At 46.3% G+C, this 22362-nt stretch overlaps 1 protein-coding gene across 1 annotated transcript; it reads left to right on the top strand.

Annotated features, from left to right (window-relative positions):
* The first annotated feature begins 4020 nt into the window (after positions 1-4020).
* Positions 4021-6779, top strand: PHOX2B (paired like homeobox 2B). Its single transcript, XM_067734690.1, has 3 exons — positions 4021-4261; positions 5118-5305; positions 6261-6779. The coding sequence occupies exons 1-3, from the start codon at positions 4021-4023 to the stop codon at positions 6777-6779; spliced, it is 948 nt and encodes a 315-aa protein (XP_067590791.1).
* The last annotated feature ends 15583 nt before the right edge of the window (positions 6780-22362 follow it).

The following is a 22362-nucleotide window of genomic DNA, read 5'->3' as shown; positions in this document are numbered from 1 at the left end:
TGATTCAGAAAATCAGCAGGGGAAAAAAAAATCAACCGTGTACACATATTAAGAAAGAGAAGTCACAGGAAGATAGATCAAACCATCCATCTATCCATGTGGCCATTTATCTATCAATCCATCTCGCTACCCACCGCCTCTATTAAAATAAATAGCGGGCACTGTACACATTGCTGGTTGGCTGAAGTTGTGATCTGGACAAAAGGTCTGTTTGGGAAAAGGATGCTGAAGCTCTAATTCTATTTGTGCCGGTTGAAAATCAGGAGGGGTTTTTCTACACTTCACTTTTATTAGATTATTTCTTATAGATGGTTTCTTTTTTCCTCCCAGACGCGTGGTGGAGGCTGCTGAAGCAGTTGGTCTATAGTTGGAATAATTAAATTAACCATTTGGTACAACTTTTAGGGGAGAGCTCGCGTGTAGAAAGCACAACTCGGAACAAAACAGGGCGCTGAGGCTGGGGCTCCGGCCTGGCCCAGCCCCTCACGCCTTTCATCTTCGGGTCAGAATCAGGATCACGGGGCACAAAAGACCCGCACAGGGGACGATGGGCCAGGGGTGATGGGGGGGTGGGGCGAAGAGAGGGACAGTAACACGGAACAATCTAAACCTACAAGGCCTACAAAGGCGAAAATGAAGTCAAGAGCATTCGTTCATCGGACCGTGCGGTGCCGGTGCCGAAAGGTCTCCTGGTACAAAGAGAAGGAGGCGCACAGCATCCTGAGCCGGAGAGGCCAGGCACCAGGGGGCGCCTGCAGACAGGCCGGGGCCGGGCCCAGCACCTGGGAGAGGGTGGGCGCGGTGGGTCGGAGGAGGCTGGGATTCGAGGCCGGTGGGAGCCTCGGACCTCAGGGCGGGGAGAGACCCGGCGCCGGGCGGGCCCGGGGTCAGCGGAGAGCGCGAGCCGGTGCCCTGCACTGGCAGCTCCTGGGCCTGCCCCTCGGCGGCTCCCCCGGGCGCCCCCGCGGCCTCGCACTTCCCTCGCCCTCGCCCCTTGGCGGACTCCTCCCCCTGGTCCTCGTCTTCTCCAGGAGTCACCCTCCGACGCCTCTTCAACACCCAGCTCCCCTGAGCTGCACACCTCACTCCCCACGCCAACCGCCCCTGCGCACAGGAACTGCCTCCAGGCACCGACTAAACCCCAAAGTTCTACATCTTCACCGAAGACTCATCCTCAAAAGAGGCCGAAATAAACCCCGCTCCTCCCAGCACCCCGCACACTCCAGGTTCGCGGTTCGCCTCCGCCCCAATGGGGTCTGGGAACTGTCTGCAAATTAGGACCCGAAGGGGGATTGGCCGGCACTCATTTCGGGTGTAGGGCCGGGCCCGGGCGCGGTGCCGCGGCGCGGGGCGCGTGCGCTCTATACCCAGTCGAGACACAGCCCCGGGTGCGCCCAGGCGCGGGCGCGAAGAGCGGTGTGAGCCTGGTTATTGGCAAGCGTGGGCCTTGGAGCCAAAACGCATCCCCTCCAGGACACCTCATGTCTTTCTCTTCTCCACAGAAGCGCGTAAACCCCATATAAGCGGGAGGAGCGGGCTAGCGGGGTGCCACGCAGGCCTGTGCTCCCAGCATCCACATCCCCCGAGTGTGCGCCTGGGGCGGCGATGTCGCGTTGGGAGAGCCAGGAAGCTCCCCTGAAAAGTCCAAGAGAAACCTGGACAATTGCAGCCTTGTGCTTGACAACCTATCCCCCACCTCCCAGGGCGGGGGGGTAAGTCAGGGTGGGGAAAGTCTATGTGCAGCGTCCGAAGGGGCACAGCCGCCTCCCGATCCAAAGGCAGATTCATATTCATGAGAGCGGGATAAATAAAGACAAATCCCCACAGTAATAACACTTGGATTCGCATCCGTCTTTGCTGGCCTTTAGGTTTAGGGGACTGAAGACAGATGTTTGCATCTCTTTTCTCCTCTTGTCTGGTGACCATAAAGAAGAACCATTTAGAGCGCTGCAATTTGTTTCCCGCCGCAGTACAACCTTGTACACATTTATTTTCATTTCACCCCGTGCACAAAAAAGTGCACAGTGGTCACCAAGGGCCCTTCTTTATCAAATACGCATTGTACAACATACAACTGCAATAAAACTATCAGCCCTCCCCATAAAACTATCACCAAGCTCCTCGGCGGGTCCCACCGCCTGCACTCCCGACTTCAGTGCTTCCTCATGTCCAGAGGACGAGCCATCACCTGAAATCAGCCTGAAACTCACCCAGCGGAGAAGCACGAGGTTGGGGGGCCGCTGTCCCTCTTTAATCCATTACGGCGTCCGCTGCAGTTTAGTGCGCAATAAAACACGGTGGCAGTGGAGAGCGGGCGCCCATCCACTCCCCGGCACTAGCATCGAATTAAACCACTTAGTTTGGCAAACACTGAACGCCTAAATGCCCCTATAAAGACTTTATGAGTTTGTTACTTTAATTACTGACTTGTTACAGAGCACATAAAGGGGGTAATGAATGCAATAAAACTAATTATGTGCACATTTAATTCATATAAAATATCCAGGGTTTGTTTACACCACACGGCGATTCAACTCAGCATTCCTCCTCTTGTCCACCGAGAGGAAGGATTTAATGAAATAGTTTCCCTTATTCTGCTACAGCCTAACGAACCAAATGAAAATTACCCTCCGCTTAAATCATGGGGCCACCGAGGTCCACAAATCACCGCTCGTTTCTTTGTCTGTGCCTCGCTGCCAGCACCCAAGAGCCTGGGGTGTTGGACAAGAAAAGTCCCCGACCTGGAGCCTGGGCATTTAAAGAGCAAGGATTTCGTTCACTGCAGTCAGCAAACCTAAAGGGCAAGCAGACAGCAATCCTCTTTCGAAGGTTCGGGTCTTTGGAGAATTGTGGGTACCTGAAAAACTGGAGGCGGAAAAAAAAAAAAAAGAAAAAGAAAGGAGAGCACCCGAGAGGAATGGAAGAGGAGGCACATTTGGGGACACTTCATGCCCGCTTGCCGGTTAAACAGAGTAATTAAAAGCAACAACCACACAAACCAACAAAATGCAAACCTCACGCTAATGGAGAAAGACCCAGAACTGAGCGCAAAGAAGCCATTGGTTGAGAGTCCAGATGTTTTATATTCAAGAGCTTTACCTGGATGTTCTTTTATTTTTTAAATGGCTGGGTAAGCGGAGTCTCTAGAAAAGCACATTAAGGCAAGACAAGAAATGCAATTTATAAGATGCTTTTTTTTAAAAAAAAACAACCCTCTACCAGGTGTATTTTAAAGAAATCCACTTATCGTTCACATACTTGGCCCACTTACTCTATGTTACAGGGCGCCTGAGTCTTGCCAATGTCCTAGTGCTTTATAACATTTCACGCACTTCAGGGGGTAGGCTTGTTGTTAAATTGAGCGTGTAACGCTCTTACAAAACAGGTTTTCTATGACATCAAGGTTTGTTCTCCCTAACTGAGAAAAAGAGAGAGAAAGAGAGAGAGAGAGAGAGAGAGAGAAGAAGGGGGAAAACACACACACTATCTCAATTTATGCCTAAGGTATATGATCAGTTAAAAAGGCTTAAAAGCTCAGGGAAATTGGATCAGGGAGAATCGTCACCCAACTTTCATTATTTCCAAGTAGTGTGATTGAATTAAAGGGCAGGGAGCTGGTTAGAAGGGAGGATCAGGGGCTCAGTGCGTAATGGTGTGGTATTAAATTCTAATTAGAGATGCAGGAATCAATGATAGGGAGGTTGGACAGCTCAGTTCCCCAGTGCCAGCCCAATAGACGGATGAGTTATTGTCATGTAAAAAGCGCCAGCAATAAGACCAACCGCTTTGCTATTGTCCAAGTGGAAAGAGCCAAGTTTATTATGAGGACTATATGCTCTAGAGACCTCAGACAAGGCATCTCATAGGAGGCTTTTTCATAAAACTAGGCTCTGCTGGTAGTAAGGAGGCCAGTTTGGAGGCAGGCGTTGAGCTGTGCACATCTCCCCACTCCAGCCACCTTCTCCATCCTCATCTTTTATTTCATTTTTCCACTTGGCTGAGCCATCCAGAGCCTTTTCAATGTATAAAATGGAATATTCTTACCTCAATTCCTCTGCCTACGAGTCCTGTATGGCCGGGATGGACACCTCGAGCCTGGCTTCAGCCTATGCTGACTTCAGTTCCTGCAGCCAGGCCAGTGGCTTCCAGTATAACCCGATAAGGACCACTTTTGGGGCCACGTCCGGCTGCCCGTCCCTCACGCCAGGATCCTGCAGCCTCGGCACCCTCAGGGACCACCAGAGCAGTCCGTACGCCGCAGGTAAGGACCGCCAGCTTTCTCAGCTGAGGAAGCCGCCTTTCCGCTCGTATATAGGAAGCCTTGATTGCATTTGAAAATGGAAATGTGTTTAGTATTTACCAAACGAAATTTGCTTACACAAATGAAAGAATTTATCACGTTAGAAGCGATTGCAGGGAGGGGTAATTCACTTACAGGGTTACACTATCCTAGTCACACCCGAACCGCCAACAAAATTATCTTAAGCTGCCAAAATGATAGGCATAATTTATTTACTTTGCGATGAGACGTAAAGCTTAGAAAATAATTAAATAACAAAGAGTAAAGCTCATTACTGGCAGTGTCTCTTTTTTTAAGATCCGACAGCGGCTCACACCTCCTTGGCGGGTCATTTTTCTGATTCTTTCTTTCTTTTCTTCTCTTTTCTTTTATTTTTGCAGCGCTATCCCCCAACTTTTGGGCCGGGTCAACTTTTGAGAAATAAAAAGTTTCAACTGTGGGAGGGTTTGGTAACTTCATCCCTGGCTTCCTGATATTCCGACTGAGGTTTTCGGAACCTTTTCCTCTCTCGTTCTTCCTCATCAAAGCATTCCCGTGTCCCCGGCCTTCAGCCGTCTCCAGCGCGCTATTTCAACCCATCCAAAGGCGCTTGTGCCCGGAGGGACCCCTCCACAGCCCGAAGTCTGCGCCCCTGTTTCCGTGTATAGCTAATTTGCTCGGGTTTTTCTCGCCAGCTCCTCTCGGCCACTCTCCCGCGCCGGTGTCGGCGGCGGCGGCTCCAGCACCACCTGACCTCTGGAGTCCCCACATTCCGGCTCTGCGGCTCGCGCGCTCCAGACCATTTTGCTCATACTCTGTCCCCTCTGTTGTCTTCCAGTTCCTTACAAGCTCTTCACGGATCACGGCGGCCTCAACGAGAAGCGCAAGCAGCGGCGCATCCGCACCACTTTCACTAGTGCGCAGCTGAAAGAGCTGGAGAGGGTCTTCGCGGAGACGCACTACCCCGACATCTACACCCGGGAGGAGCTGGCCCTGAAGATCGACCTCACCGAGGCGCGAGTCCAGGTACGCGCGCCCGGAAGCGATCCGGCTTTGCAGCATCGCGCGGGGCAGGGGTGCAGTGCGGGTGATTCTACTGAAGGTCCGAGCTCTCCGGCCTCTCCTGAGAGGCCAGGTCCAGAGGGGCCGTGCGCGCGAGGAAGGGTTAGGGAGCGCGTTCTTGGCTATAAATTCGCAGCTGCAAAGTGCTCCCACCCCAGCTAGCGCCGCAGAGGCATTCAGGGGCCATGGGAGAGCCATTTCGGGGACAGGGAGTGCCCTGGGGGAGGAGTGCAGACTTTGCCTCCGTAGTATAAGTAGTTTTGTCAAATCCCTCCTAACTCAAGAGCTTTTAACTCGGAGCTAACGGCGTAGAGGTACAGGTGCACTTTCCCGGGAACTGTGGCTTGCAGCAGATTTGCAAAGGGTCTGGGATTCCATGTAGGTCAAGATGCGCGCGGTACTCTAACCTTTTAGGGACACAGGTGCGCTCAAGAGCTGGCCGTGACGGCTCTGCCCGTGAGCCCCCCAATGGAGGGGCGGTACGCACCAACGCTAGCTCTTCCAGGCCCAAAGGCCAAGATGGGCAGTAGGTTCCAAGCCCAGAGCCCCCCCCCCGCCCCCGCCTTCTGTCTACCACTCAGAGTTTAACTTGAGACCTGAGGCCTAGAGGCGACGGCGAGTTTGGAGTGGCTCAGGAAGTAGACTGAGCAAAGGTCCGTCCAAATAAGGGCTTCCATTTTAGGGCCTTTCTGGGAGCTGCAGCCTTTTCACCTCTCCTGCAAGCCACCATTTCCGGGACATGCTCAAGTCGCCCCAAGAAAGTTTCTCAAAAGATGCACCAGCCACAGGCGCGGGAGTATCCGCGGCGCGTGGAGTTTAAAACAAGCTGAAATGGAACGTGGGCCGCCCTAACCGCTTTTCTTTCCCGTTTGCTTCTTTCTCTTGCTGCTTCGCCGCCTCTCTTCTCCTCTCGGGCCAGGTGTGGTTCCAGAACCGCCGCGCCAAGTTCCGCAAGCAGGAGCGCGCGGCCGCGGCTGCAGCGGCCGCGGCCAAGAACGGCTCTTCGGGCAAGAAGTCCGACTCCTCCCGGGACGACGAGAGCAAAGAGGCCAAGAGCACCGATCCGGACAGCACTGGGGGCCCGGGCCCCAACCCCAACCCCACTCCCAGCTGCGGGGCGACTGGCGGCGGCGGCGGCGGCGGGCCCAGCCCCGCAGGAGCCCCGGGGGCGGCGGGGCCGGGGGGGCCGGGAGGCGAACCCGGCAAGAGCGGCGCTGCGGCGGCGGCGGCGGCGGCTGCAGCGGCGGCAGCGGCGGCGGCGGCGGCGGCGGCCGGAGGCCTGGCTGCGGCCGGGGGCCCTGGACAAGGCTGGGCTCCCGGCCCCGGGCCCATCACCTCCATTCCGGATTCGCTCGGGGGCCCGTTCGCCAGCGTCCTATCTTCGCTCCAAAGACCCAACGGTGCCAAAGCCGCCTTAGTGAAGAGCAGTATGTTCTGATCTGGGATCCTGCGGCGGCGGCGGCGGCGGCGGCGGCAGCGGGCGAGCCGGGGCCTGGCGGGCGAGTGGGCGAGCGGGTAGGCCCAAGGCTGTTGTCGCTGCTGCCGTGGCTTTTTCCTTGAGAGCCTAAAGTAATCGCGATAAGAATAAAGAGAAAACGGCGTCGCCTCCATTTCAACCCCACTCCTACCCCCTTCCTTAACCCCAAACCAAACCAAACTAAACAACACACCTCCCTGGCTTCGCACCTGCCTCAGGGCCGCGCAGACGGGCCAGGGCTCCGCTTGCCGCCGGGGAGGTGTGAGCGGCGCGGCCTGGACTCGGGGGGAATCTCAGGGGGCTGTGTCTGCGTGTCGGTGTATGTCTGTCTCGGGGAATGTGTGTCTGTGGCCCGAGAAGGGTGACAGGGAGAGAGGGGTGGGAGGCCACAACCAACTCAGTGACTTGCTTAGAAAAAGAAAAAAGTAATCAAAACTCCCCCAAATTAAAAAAAAAAAAGGAAGTAACAATTTTTTTTAAAACCGAAAGTTTTTAAAATCTAAGAAAAAAATAAAAGTAAGGGGGGGAAGAGGGAAGCTGCGGCTGGCACTGTCTGAGGGATCCATGTTGCGAATCCCTAAATTCATCCGCGCCCCCACCCCACCTCCACCCCGGACAGCACAGACTCCCTTGGGGCTCCTCTTCAGGGAGAGTAGGAAGGCCTTCCAGACGCCCCGCTTCCCCTCTTGTCCTTGGATTCGGGCCGCTGCGGCGACGATTCGTGCAGATGGTCCCCGCGGCCAAGGTGACTTCCTCGCGCCCGCTTGCCAGCCCCACCTCGTCGAACAGCATCCCGCCATCTGCGCATCCGAACCGCGCACAGTTGCACCTCGCAACCTGAATCTGTGCAGCCACTCGGCCCTGAAAGATGCCCTATACATGAAATGCCTTTTCATCCTCAAACTCTGCAAACGATGTCACATAACTCGCAACTCTTCCCTTTTTTTCTCTCCTGACACCCCAACCGGCATTTTCTTCCACCAGCTTTTACTGAACTTTTTGGCACTGCTTTGGATTGGAGTCAATTGCAGTCCACGCAAATGGCTGCAGAGAAATCTACCCAGCAAGGAAAAGAGGCGCACACAAGTTTGCAGAAGTGTCTCTGCATTTCTGTTTGATCCGAAATGGACGCACATCCTGTATGGTGGATGGACTGTATATTGATGATTCCATTCTTCTCGCAGTTTAGACATCTCTGTTGGGATTTTTTGTTTATTTGTTTTTTATTTTAAAAGGCACAAACTATAGATATTAGTTGAATGTTGAGGCTTTAACTTTTTTGGTGTCTTTCTACAACTGTGTTCTGTGACTCAATTGTATCGTGTTAATATCAGTACAGACCGTCTCCTCTACGTGACCGTATAATGTTTTTCTCTTCTTGTAGTCTCTATGGTGTGTCTTTATGGAATAATAAGGTTCTCACGGGTTCAATTCCTTTGTGTTTAGAGAGACCACGGTTCAGACAATGGTATATATTTTTGTTATCAGGTGCATGTCTGTCTGATTTCTTTTTTATTTTTTCCTTCTTGTTGGACTATGTTTGTGAACATAAGCGTCATAAGTTATGTTTCAGATTTTCGAATTTATTTATATGTGTTAAATGAATGCTTCTATTTAAAAGGGAAATATTTCTACATGTGCATATAGTTTTCCAAGAGTGTACCATTAACTTGATTGTTGATAATAAAAACAAAAAGCAAGTCTAGCAACTGAACTATTCCGACTTTTTCTTGACTCATTTTTGCTTGACTTTTTAAAAAAAGTTAATTTAAAAACGATAACGGAGGACAGAGGAAATTGTACAGAATATCTAGAAGCCGCTGCGGCTCTGGAAACCTAGGTGGGTTGGGGAGTCTAAGTTCATGCGGCTAAATCCAGCCAATATAAAATTTAGTGCTTGGGACAGCAGGCGGGATTCTTCTGGTCCATTTTTATTTCTTTCCCAGTCACAGAGCACAAAAGAAGACGAGGGCGTTGATAAAAGTGCTCAGATCCGTGCCTAGGCTGCGGCTCCAGCTCCGAGGACTCGGTAACCGAGGAAGCAGGGTTAGGCAGCCTTCTAATTCCCAGCTTTGACAAGCACTCGAAAGTGCGGCGTGCAGGCGCCTTCGGGACCGATGGCGTCCGGGGAGGGCCAGGCGGTCCAGCCTCCTTAAGCCCCCAAAACTGCTGGCACCCAGAGACACCAGGATGGGTGGGTGGGGTCTTTGCGTGGACGGGTGCATCTGGAAGGCACCAGCCGGAGAGCAGCTCTGCCATGTTGGTATGTTTGGAGAAATAACATCTACAACAACTGGAATTAGCGAGCACTTGCCTGTACTGGGTTGTGTTCTCCATACATTATCTCATCTACCCCTCAAAACAACCTCAGGAAGCAGGTGCAATTCCTATCCCTATTTTCTTTTAAACAGATGAGGAAGCTGAGGCAACAGAGAGGTTAACTTGCCCAAGAGGTTCTCGTGTATGAGGGATGGGGCCAGTCTTTGAGCCCAAGATATCTGATTCCAGAGCCTGCCCTTTAACTATACCAGTGGTTCCCAAAGTGTGGTCCCTGGACCAGCGGCCTCAGCATCACCTGGGAATTTGTTAGACCCACGAATTCTTAGACCCCATCTGAGACCTACTGAATCAGAAACTCTGGGAGTGAGGCCCAGCCATCTGTGTTTCACAAGCCCTATAGAGGTTATGAGAACCACTGAACTACACTATAATAAACCCAAATGGGAAGGTTCCAGCATTGGAACTGCATTGGGAACAGGTGTGTTTGTGCATGGTGGGGATGGGAGCAGTTCTGGAAGCTTCAGTGACACCCTTTGGGAAGGAAGGAGTCATCACCACAGACCCAAGATGGAATTCTGCCTCTTCCTTGGACTGTTCGGCTGGGTCAGCTTCTTCAAGCAGTTGCCCGTGTGGACTTTTGGTACTTACCTTGGTACCTTTCTGGCTGAGCTCTATCAATGGAGGAGCCAGCTTCCCTCATTTGAGTGGAGGCCACAGTCTGCCAACTCTGGTCTAAGGATTAGCAGCTGATCTGGTTTGAATTTATCAGAGCTTCTCACTTTAAGAATCCAAATACAGTGTGCATCAGATTAGGCAGGGTTCACCAAAAAATTTGAAACCTTTGGGTCTTATCAAACTTCCAATCGTTTTTCTAAAAAGCTTTTAAATAGTCTTTAAAAAATCTGTCTCTAAATGGCCTTCAGTAAATTCTCCAAGACAGCATTCCATAAACAATGGCATTAATTGTGCTGGTCTAAAATGCCAGCAATTTCCAGATCCCTGAGACCCCAGTCTTCAGTTGTAAATATAACTTAGAAGGTCTGGAAGAGGCAAAAAGAAGGGCAGGAACCTATTGACAAAAAGGGCATTCAAGGCCCAGGTAACCCAGTCCTGGGCTTGGCTGGAGGAAAATTAGCCTTCCTCTAGGCATTGAGGGCCGCCAGATAAGCCTCTGTGAGCTGCTATCAGGACAGTGGGATGGGCATTCTGGAGAAGGCAAGACCAGGAGAGAGAAAGAAAACAATAAGGAGAGAGAGGGAAGAAGAGAGATGGAGAAAGAAGAGGAAAAGCAAATAGCCAACGAAAAGTTTTTGGAAACCCCAGGGAGGGCCCTAGAAATCCTTTCAGATTTGGCTAAACTCGATAAGCTTCCCCAAATTCCCTTCTCCTGGCCGTGACCTGCTTTGAGCAACTTATCTCCAGGACAAGGGAAACTTTGGAATATGGTGAGGAACACATGCTTCCCTCTCTCCACGCCCCCTCCCCACCAGCTTCCCAGAAGACTGTATTTTAAATATCTGGAAGCATCCAGCTCTAGTATTTCAAATATCAACTTCTTTTTACTTTGGGTCACCTCTGCCTCTGGTCAAAGAGCGAACTGTCGGGAGGCAAGCTTATGATCAAATGCAGAATAATACTCCTGAAATATGATGGAATCTAGTGGCCCGACACTATGTCTCTTGTGTTGTGTCATTTCCTTGGAGCCCTGCACAGTGTGAACAAGCTCACTTTCACTTTTCCTCTCCTAAGGAATTTGCATTTTGGCTCATCAAGGCATCCCTTTTCCTGGCAACTCCGGGACCACATGTGACTTCACAAAACCTGCATGAGTTACTGCCAGACAGCCCTCTCTAGGCCAAGTCTCCTTCGCCATGGCCGAGTACAGGGAACCAGAGAGTGGTTTCAGAGGGGAGCCCATAACCCAGCAAACAGTAGCTGTCTGCTACTCACCTCATGTCCTTAGAAAGACGGCCTCTGACTAGATAGAGATGGCCCTCAATCCAGGGAAAGGAACTCTGTGACCTTGGACAGCAAATAATTAATCTCTCTGAGCCTGATTCATTAACCATGAATGTGAATAATAGTACAGACTTGTGAGGTTGTGGGGGGGATTACATAAGATGTCCAGTAAGTACCTGGCAGAGCAGGGAGTTTTCAGCAAATGTCAAATATTATTTTTAACATTATTTGATTATGTAACTCCTGGATTCTGTCTTAATCTCCCTAGCTCAAGCCTCAGAAGATTAAAAAGATCCCTCAGTTGTCACTTATGTCCATGGCCCAGGAACAGAGTGTGAGAGAATATGCAAAGTGGAATTGGAGAACTTTGCTGAGGGTGACAGTTAACAGCCTAGAATCAGCCAAAGGCTGACAAGTAATAACTACTAATATTTATTGAGTGCTTATTATATGCCAGGCACTTTTAAGCTGACAAGCTTTAAAGCATTCAATCCTCACAACTACCCTGCTGGAAAAGTGCTATTCCCACTTTTTTTTTTTCTTAGGAGGAAACTGAGGCATAGAGGGGTAAGGTAACATGCCCAGGTCACACAGCTGGTAGTAATGCAGCAGGGATCCAACCCCAACTGGTTTGTCTCCCAAGCCCATGCACCTTAACAACTGTTCTTTACAGTCTCTGCAAAGGGATGAATTCATTTTAGCCCATGAGGTCCTATACTGCCAGACCTGGGAAGAGATCTCCCCTTGCAAAAAGGACTCTGAAAGGTAGGTGAGAGCTAGAAAGGGCATCAGAAAGAGCAGGACTGGGATGGGAATCCCAACCAGATTCAGAATGAAGTCCAGGGCCTGAAGGGGGCGGGCTTTGGGATCCCCACAAGGAGGGAGAATGTTTTCTGCAAGGCAACACATCTACGGTTCATAGTCTCTCTCTGGTAAGTGAACAAGGCAATGAGTGGCCGGAGGCATGGCACGTGAAAGGGGAAAGAACAGTTAACGCTGATGAACCGTGGAGTGTTGGTAGGTAGACAGGAATGGATGTCAGGAATAGATGTCAACCTCTAGGCTCATTTATCACCACCGTGACAGACAAACCAAATGGCGCAAATGACAAAGCCCACCTGAATCCTACATTGTTCAGCCTTAATTTCAGAGTGGCCGCTCACAACTCTCTGTAGATAATAAAACCAAATGCCTTCACTCACTAGTACTTCCATATTGGAAAGCCAAGTACAGAGGTCAGACCAATAGGCAGGTTATCTGAAGATGGTCTATGACTATGTCCGCATCACCACGGTAGACATCTTGGGTAGTGCTAGACTTGGCTTAACTCAGGAGTTCTTAACCTTGGGTTCATGGATTGAATTCAAGGAGGAGAGAAAAAAATACATATATATATATTTTCACTAATCTCCACCTGAAATTTGGCATTTTTTCAATGATGAATGTAGGCAACGAAGCCACAGTAGTAGTATTAGTACCTATGACTGTCACCAGTGAAATCACAGATACTTTCATTTCATGTTAGAGGTTTTGAAATTATCTCAGTAGGTCATTTGCATTCATCATTAATTTGAAATTATGGTAATTATTAAACCAGCTACTAGATCTTGTTACTTAATACATTAATAAAGACGCACATACGTGATTACAGCACCAATTTGTTTTAAAACATTTTTCATAATTTTATTTTAATTGGCTTCTTTTGTAATCCTATGCATTTTATTTTTTTACATTTAAAAACGTTATCTTGAGAGGGGTTCATGGGCATCACAGGCTGCCAAGGGTTCTGTGGTGTGTGCACACGTGTGCTCGCGCGCGCGCGCGCACACACACACACACACACACACACACACACACACACAAGCTAGGAGCTCCTGGCTAATTGATGAGAGGAGGGTATTCCACCCCACTGCAAAGCTCTGACTTTAAGAATCTCTCATCAAGACCAGAGCATGTAACCATTTTACTCTACAGGTGGAAGAAATATTAGCCAAGTCCTATAACATGCTCCTTTATAGGACAAAATAAAATAAAACAAGCCCCCAAAGCTGGACAAAGAAAATTCCAGGATTTTAAAGACCACTGCTGCGTGGAGGTGACAGACAACACAGGAGAGCAGGAGGTGATTAAAAGGTTTCAACAGGATTTGAACATCCTCATCATATTTGTTGAGTATCTGCATGGGCCGGGCACTGTGCTGGGTGCACCACGGCGCAGCCCCTACGATGAAGGTGCTTTCCTTCTATTACACTACTGAAATCCAAAGCCATTGAGTCACATGTCCAAGTCACACCACTAATAATGGTAGAGCCAGAATGCAACCCACTGCCCTGAGTCTTAGCCAATAGGCTAAAAAGCTTAAAAAAAATGAGAAAAGGAATTCTTCATCTTCTGGGCTGTCACTCACTTTATCTTTTGTCTGAACCTGAAGCTATTTAGTTTGTTAAAATACCCCGAGGCCAAGTGATTGAACAACGATGTTACTTTAGCCTTGCATTTGATGTCAAAGACCTCCCTCTGGGGAGAGTCAGACATCAAGGGGGAAATAAAGTCTTCTTACCTGGACATAATTTCATTAGGGAACCAAGTGGATGACTGTTTGCTATTTGCTATCCAATGATTTAAGGGGCGATTTTCAGAACAGGAAGAGTCTGAGTGTAAAATTTAATTTCTTTAAGGCCCTAGAGGCATGGCTACCTCGGACAAAAGTGAAGTGTAAACCTGCTTTGTCTGAGGCATAAGATATTGTGCTTTTGGAGTATTTACTATGTGTTAGGTACTTGGCTAACTGTTTAGCATTTGTTATGCATTATGACCTTTCAAAGTTCCTAAGGTAGATAATATTGTTCTCATTTTTAAAAATCCAAGTAACAGAGAGGCCGAGCAAATTGCTTAAGACCCCAGAGCTGGTAAGCGCAAGAGCTGAGCTCCAAATCAATGTCCCTTTGATTCCAAAGCCCTGATCAATCTCCGAGAGGTCCCAGAGTCCAGAGGAATCACTGAGGCAATAGCCTAGAACCCAGCACTGCCCTTAGCCTGCCTGCTGACACCTTAAGCCAATGTTAAAAAGGATAGAGAGCGTTATGAAAATGTTCTGGAATTTATACTGATGATGGCTATACAACTTTGTGAATATACTAAAACCCACCTAATTGTACACGTTATAAGAGTGAATTTTATGTTATGTGAATCATATCTCGATTTTTTAATTGAACAAATTTGACATGTAATGTATAAATTTAAGGTGTATAGCTGTGTTACTTTGATACATTTATATATTGTAATATGATTGCTGATATAGTGATATTTATCACATTATATATAGTATAGTATTATTGTCTATATTCATTACACTGTGCATTAGATCTCTATGGTTCATTTTCTTTACAAGTTTGTACCCTTAAACACCATTGCTCTTAACCTCCTCCCCGCCGATTCCCTGGTAACCACCATTTTACTCTGTTTTTAAGGTTTTACTTTTTTAAATTCCACATTAAGTCATATCATATGGTACTTGCCTTTCTCTGTCTGACATCTTGCTTAGCTTAATGTGTTCAAGGTCCAACCATGTTGTCACAAATGGCAGGATGCCCTGCTTTCTCATGGCTGAATAATATTCCATTGCAGGGCTTCCCTGGTGGCACAGTCGTTAAGAATCCGCCTGCCAATGCAGGGGACAAGGGTTCAAGCCCTGATTAGGGCAGATCCCACATGCCGCGGGGCAACTAAGCCCGTGCGCCACAACTACAGAGCCTGCGCTCTAAAACCCGTGAGCCACAACTACTGAGCCCTCGAGCCACAACTACTGGAGCCCGTGCTCTGCAACAAGAGAAGCCCCCACAATGAGAAGCCCGCACACCACAACCAAGAGTAGCCCCCGCTCACCGCAACTAGAGAAAGCCCACGTGTAGCAACGAAGACCCAAAGCAGCCAAAAAAAAAAAAAAAAATTTTTTTTTAAAGCAGAGACTAATACAGGAAACCCATGTCTTGTCTTCCTCTGTGATATCCTTGATTTCTTGCAGGTATAATTCATATACACCTTCATCTTAGTCTTAAGTCAGAGCAACATAAATTAACAAAGGGGAGAGAGAGTGAAAAATATGACCATTTTCTTAAGCAATTATCTTTTTTTTTAAAGTCTAGTGAATGTATGTTCTCTAATATTGATTTTAAAACAAAATGGGCAAAAAATTCTTAAGCTGAAACCTTACACTGTAGTAATTTTTTCAATCTAATCATTGAAAGTCCAGAGAGCTGTTAAAATAATCAGATATTTAACCATCCCTATACCTGACCATATATTCAAAAAGTCATGCATGGAAACTTCCTTCTAGGGGCACTCTTGCCTTCTATTGAAGGAAAATAAGTCAAATTTAAAGGATATTTGAAAATGTCTGTGGGCATTCATTCACTTATGCTGAGATTTTCTTCAAGTTCATTGAAACATTTTAAACAAGTCATTTCTTGAAAATTCACAAAAGGCTAAAATTTCAGTACACGTTTATTAGCAGAAATTAGGGTATCCCACCTGAAAGGTTATTTCATGTTTTGTTGTAAGGTCTTTTGAGACGTATAGATGATGTTAGGATATGAGTTTGCAAGAAGACAAAAGTTGCATTTTAGGAGTTGATTTTCTGGCCTTAAGACAATTGGGCCTTTTTGTTAACCCAGGATTCTCCTGCTTAGAAAGTTTCTACTTAGAAGGAGAGAACCACATCTAGATGATAACCCTGTAGTTACTTGCTTTTTGGTGGGACGTCCTTCAGCACTGTTAGCACTAAGATTGGTTAGGACTAGTTTCCATGTCATTCACACCTACTTGCTGAAAAAGTAGTTTGTGATAAGTAATAGAACCATATCTGAATAATTCAGTGATTTCAAAGTTTTAAAAATAGGTAATACACACACAAGGTAGAAGTTCAAATGCGTTATAAGGGTCAATGAAAAGTATATCTTCTTCCTACCTCCGCCCCCTCAAAGTAACCAGACTTAGTAGTTTCTTTTGTATCTTTCTTAAGTATAATGGAACGGCTTACCTAATTTCTGTACTTTTTAAAAAGAGTCAACATATATCCCAAAGGTCACTCCCTATCAAAATCTGTTGATCTGCCTTATTTTTAATGGCTTTGTAGTATTTGGTTTCCAAAAAGGAATGCAACGCAGTTCCTACGCTCCTAATGGCTCCTTGAATAGAAAGGAAGAACGTGACAAGAGACTGCTAATTCTAGCTAATAAGTATTCTCCTTTTCTTCCAGTTAGTGAAAGAACCCCTTGACTTTTTGACTGGCTGCGACATGGGCATCCAGATAGAGGTTACATTTCCCAGCCTCCCTTGAACCTAGACATGGCCATATGCCTAGGTTCTAGCCAACGGGATGAGAGCTGAAGGGATCTGTGCCACTTCTAGTCATGTCCTTTAAAGAAAGCTGCTTGCTGTCAACCTCTTTTCCTTTTGTTATGTGATAGAATTAGATGTGGTGGTGAAATAGAAGGTTCCTGAGCCCATGGACCAGTTCTTAGAGTAGAACCCACCCTATTATCCTCTATCAATTTTTACAGAGAAATAAATAAACTATTACACCAGCAATTGTTTGGTCTGTGTTAAACAACTGAACCACTATCTTGATAAATAAGAGTTGCCCTTGATATTTGTGCTGAACGTAGAGTAGGACTCACCAGATGGATGGGGGTGTGAGAATGACATTCCAGGCTGTTACATGTACAAGGTTGGATAGACTTAAATCCTTTTTTAAAAGAGCCAGTAAGTGGCAGATGGATTAGATAATTCAGGTCTGTTGTCATCAAAGTCCATAATCATTTCACAGCACCATTAGTATGATATCCATTTAAGGTTTTTATTTTCCCCTGGAATATATTGATGGACTTGGGTATTACCCATATGAATTGCCTAATTTGTCTGTGATTCACTGGGAAATCCCAGAACAGGTTTTTCCAGTAGAATGACGTGAAAACCAGTCCTAACCAATCTTAGTGCTAACAGTGCTGAAGGACAGTCCCTCAAAGAGAAAGTAACCACAGGGTTATCATCTAGATGTGGTTCTCTCCTTCTATGTAGAAACATTCTGAGCAGGGGAATCCTGGTTAACAAAAAGACCCAATTGTCTTAAGGCCAAAAAATCAATTCCTCAAAATGCAACTTGTGTCTTCTTGCAAAAACATATATACAAGCATCATCTATACTTCTCAAAACACCTTACAAGGAAACATGAAGCAGCCTTCCCAAAGACTTGATTAAGTGCCCAGTAAATAACCTCCTTGCAGCAGGTCTAGAAACATGTTTTACTTCATGACAAAGGAAACCCACTACTAATGGCCAATAATAATAATAACACTTAACTTCTATGCAGGATTTATCATGTGCTAGAAACTGTGGTAAGCACTTTACATGTGTTATCTCATTTTATCTTGGCGGCTACCTTATGACATGGGTACTATGATTATTCCATTTTAGAGATAAGGAAATCAGGATTTAAAAGAGATTAAATAGCTTATTCAAGTTCCCACAGTTGGTAAGCAGCAGAACTGGAATTTGACTTGAACTCAAGTCAGCCTGATTCCAGAGACCACTCTGCTCTACTGTACCTGGTTATACACAGCACTCTTGTGCTTACTCATGCTTTTAGAGCATAAAAGCTTCCTCATGAAGGACCCTCTCCCTGTAAGGGTCATGATGGGGCACAAGGCAGTATTTGTGCACAGTTTTGTGTGTGATTAAATATTCAAGAGCATTTTGTTGCTGTGTGCATTCTAAACCACATCCTTCTGCCAGCGAATGCTTACTTAGTGTTTACCTGTGCCAGGTGCCTACTGGACCTGAGGAGTTGGAACAGGAAGGATTCCATGGTGCTCTGGAAGTGGGTGAGATCCCATGGGGTCTACTTTGGGCGCTCCTCTCCCTGTCCATCACTTCTCTTTCAGGTAGCCTTCTTCAGAGTCCAATTAACAGGAACATCACCAGAAACAGCCATAAGGGCTTGAGGTTAGGAGGTGGCCCCCAAATGACAAGGATTACATCATTAGGTCTTCCCTCTTTATGACTTTCTCCTAGGAGCAGAGGGTCAATGCCTCTTCCCCAGCTCAGTGCCCACGTCACCATCTCATTTTGGTAAACATTACAGTAGGCTGATTCAGGGCTGCTAACACTTTCCAATCTGAGCCTGGAGACATCTGTTGCAGGTGATAAATGGATTGTACTTAACCAAAGCCCAACAATGTCCCAAGAAACTAACTGATAGGTCCACAACCTGCTGTGCGGCCCAATTGAATCAGAGAATGAGCTATTTCATTTAGTTCTCACAGCAATCTTATAGATAGGTATTATTACTCCCATTTTCCAGATGTATAAACTGAGGCTTAGAGGGGGATGCAAAACTTTCAAGAGATTGCTGCTGTGGAAACTTGCATTTAAAACCCCATGCACTTTATTCAATGTTTCTGCTGCCTCCATTGAACCTATGTTTGGAATGGAAAAAAGTATAGGAATGAGTTACACATTCAGGGAACACGTGACATTCTTTGCCGCAGTCCCTTTGGCTATTTTAAACAAGGAAAATACACATGAAAATACTCATGTCCCCCAGCCCCAACTACAGCTGGGTGCAGAAGCGCGTTCTGAGACCACTGGTTGTTATTGAACAAGAGCCCTGCGGGAGTTAAACATCAGCTCCGAGCCCACTCAGACCTGGAGGAGCCAGGCCAGACCCCAGAGTGTCAGAATGATCCGTTCTTTTCCCTGCAGCAGGATCATTTCCAACCACAGCCAGGGACGACCGAGGCATTAGCAAGCCTGCAACATCAAAACGGCCAGATCAATTCGCAGAAGCACTTCTAAGAGAAACAAATCAATAAGTTCCTTCCCCTAAAGATTGATAACATCATCAGGAAGCAACAGATGCATTTTAGGGCACCATACACAGTGCCAGGGAGGTGAGGTCCCTGTGCTACGGTTCTGCCTCTGGAAAAGCAATTGTAAATCAGCGGCCGAACATCAGTTCCTGCCACACCTGTCACAACAATAAAAGCTGACGTTCTCAATGCACTTGGCAGGTTTCGAGGTGCTGTCACATACTTTGTCTCTTTGGATTAAGACCCTACAAGGAGGATGTTACTGTCCCCATTTCATGGATGAGATTCAGTAAAACTGAACTGCCCAACTGGTTTAAAGCCATGATTATTCATAACCAAGCTGAGACTTGAATCTTCTGCCTTGGAACCCCATGTTCTGCCTCCTTGCCTAGTGTTCCCCAAACTTCATTCACTTTTTACCACCTTCACAATTTTGCATACATCAGAGAACCTCCTGTGTAATTTTTCTTTTTCTTTTCATTAACCTAGTTTTCTTTACCTAAATAAATTGATGTTAAAAGGAAATTTCTTGTTACTATTATAAATGAACAGTATGATTAACTGTAACTAGAAATCATAAAAAATTGCATGATCTTTGAAAGGAAAAAACCATGTCTGCCTGTGTCTTAACCTTCACAAACCACACTCTGTGACCACAATATTATACTGCAGAATTTTATGGAATAAGAGTGTAGTCATTTTAAGTTCTGAGGTCCTAAAACGTGAACTCTGTTTAAGTGAGCTGTGTTATTTTTTTTGCCAAAATCGATAGAACAAGATTCACTTTATCTCAACAATAATAAAGGATTTAGGGTTTTAGGGCAAATAAAAGAAGTTTTGTCTCCCCTCTCGCTTCCAGAGGCCTCACCCCTGGTACTGGCCCAGGGGAATGGAGGTGTTGGAAAGGGTAAATCAAGATGAGTTTCCTGAAACCTGTAGAATAGAGGTGAAAAATTCCAAATTTTACTATTTAAACAAATAAAAATCAGATCGGTGTCCTATGCGTACGGAACAGGAATTAACTACCCTTCTAATTAAAATATTAGGAGAAGAAGCAAGGATTAAATGGAAAAATGTCTAACTTCACCCCAGAGAGTAACCTATCTTTTAAATTTGTTTAAGACCCATTTACATCCTATTGTCAGTCCCGACTCCTAAGTGTTCTCCACTGCCTGTCCTCAAAATGTATCAATCCCCTCCCATCGCTTTACTTGGACCTGCCTTCAATTAGCATCCTCACTGAAGTGGTCTGAGCTCAGCAGCCCGCCTCATCCTCATCCCCCATTGTTGACCTGTGCTACTGTAATGGCCTCCTCATTCGGTACCTCCCTTCCAGGCTAATCCCTTCCAATTCATCCTCCACAAGTTGCCTGCATCATCTTTCCAAGATATAGATCTCCGTCACCCCACACGGCACTGAACGTATTTAGTGGCTCCCTGTTGCTATAGAATCAAGTCTAAATTCCTAAATCCCACAAGGCCCTTCTTGAGGCAATACTTACAAACATCTCTTTTTTGCCTAACCTTCTAAGCATTGCCCCTCGAAGCATCTAATTTAAAGGGATATGGTTTATTTGTAACGTTAGAACTTAATGCTTGATTACATCCCTCCCTTTTCTCTAATGTTTTTTTGCCACCTCCTTAAACTTCTCTGACAGAGTCCAGAAGACACTCAACAAGTAACTTGCTGATGGATCTGTAGAGAAGAGGAGTAGTTTGCACCTCTGGGCCAGGTGTTTTAATGTGAGCAATGCTAAAGAAACACAGAAAAATCATTTGCAGATTCATGAATTATTTACAGATTTCTACTTCCCTTCCAAAAGGTAATTCTTTAAAAACAAAGTTTATTCATCGGTTACTTCCTTTTAGTAAGTGAAAATGTTGAGTGAAATTTCGTTCTTGGTATGAAGTGCAAGACTTTAGAAATTCAAATATATATTTAGAAAAGCATACATTTTCATCTATTAACTGAGAATGACTGAAGCAGAAGCAATTACCAGTTTGAGGAGAAGTATAAACTTCAGCATAATTCACGAGCTGGTCCATTTTTCTTTCTTCAAGCATCAGTCTGGGTTTGGTATGCAATCAGCCCACATGTACCTTAAGTACATTCTACTTTATGCTGCCTTGCCTTACAGAGTCAGTGGATTCATTATAAATCCATTCTTCTACTCAGCAAACACTGAGTGTCTACTCTGGGCCAGGCACATTCTGAAAGACGGGATCATTTGACACAAATGGTTGGCATATCTAGTATCACAGATCTTTGCTTTAATCCAGAGGTAATCTGAAATGTTTAGTGTAGGTAGTTTTGCAAGTTCTGTTATAGAAACGATGGCAATATGCATGGTAAATTATGTAAATCTGTCACCTCCTTTTGCTCCTCTTGACCACAAACAACAGCCCTCCACATCTGTATCCTGCTTCACATTAATAATTTCATCACACAAGAAATCCTGCATAATCCCTACTTTTCATGTGGGAAAACTCAGACATATATATTAAGTGACCTGTTTGTGGTCCGACTACAAATTCCTGTGCAAGTGTGAGCTCAGGGTGGGGCATGGAGATGGGTAGGAGTAGGACAGGGTGAAGATGGAGAACAAGAGAGGAGAATGAAGTGACAAGAAACATGGACTTACTTTGATTGAGTGCCTACTGCATGCCCGGCACCCGGCACACCCTAGTTCATTCGGCCCTCATAGGGCTTTGTGGTAAATACTATTCTCTCTCGTTTTACAGCTGTAGAGACTGGTTGTACAGATTGTAATCAGGGAACCAGTCTACAAACCTGTTGTTTCCACTTTTCCAAGCTAGTACCAGGGCCTTCTGGTCCCAAATCCAGTGTTCTTCCCACTCCATCACACTCGTATCCCAGCTGGAAGAAGAATTCGGTGGTCTGAAGATGCCCTTGGGTGGCTATCTATTAGATGAATTCCAGCTTTCCCACATGTTGATTTCCTAAAGTCTTGTTTGCATTGTTTTGGACACATAACTTGAGCCTCTCTTCCTCATGAGCTCAGCCTTTTTCTCCTCTAGCAAAATAAACCTCTCCCACAGGGGTCATATTCACTGACGTTAGAGGTCTTGGAAATCTGACTCAATCTCATGTTTTCTGTACCTAAAGCAAGATTTCTTTTTTTTTTTGAATTTTATTTTATTTATTTTTTTATACAGCAGGTTCTTATTAGTTATCAATTTTATACATATTAGTGTATATATGTCAATCCCAATCTCCCAATTCATCACAAGCAAGATTTCAAAAGGAAAATAAAGATGGGGTTCAGTAGCTTCTGTCCATTGCACTCTGTCTTTATTTTGGAGTGGATTCAGTGGCTGAGGAAGGCCACTGGATGTTCGACTTCTGGCCAGGGGTGATATCCAAATTATCAACAATCAGCATCAATTAAATGGGTTATCCAGCAGAGAGGGTTCAA

The sequence above is a fragment of the Pseudorca crassidens genome, chromosome 4 (genome assembly GCF_039906515.1).
Source record: "Pseudorca crassidens isolate mPseCra1 chromosome 4, mPseCra1.hap1, whole genome shotgun sequence".
Classification (NCBI taxonomy): Eukaryota; Metazoa; Chordata; class Mammalia; order Artiodactyla; family Delphinidae; genus Pseudorca; species Pseudorca crassidens.
The sequence above is the reverse complement of the archived record's forward strand: the minus strand, read 5'-3'. Positions and strand labels throughout refer to the sequence as shown.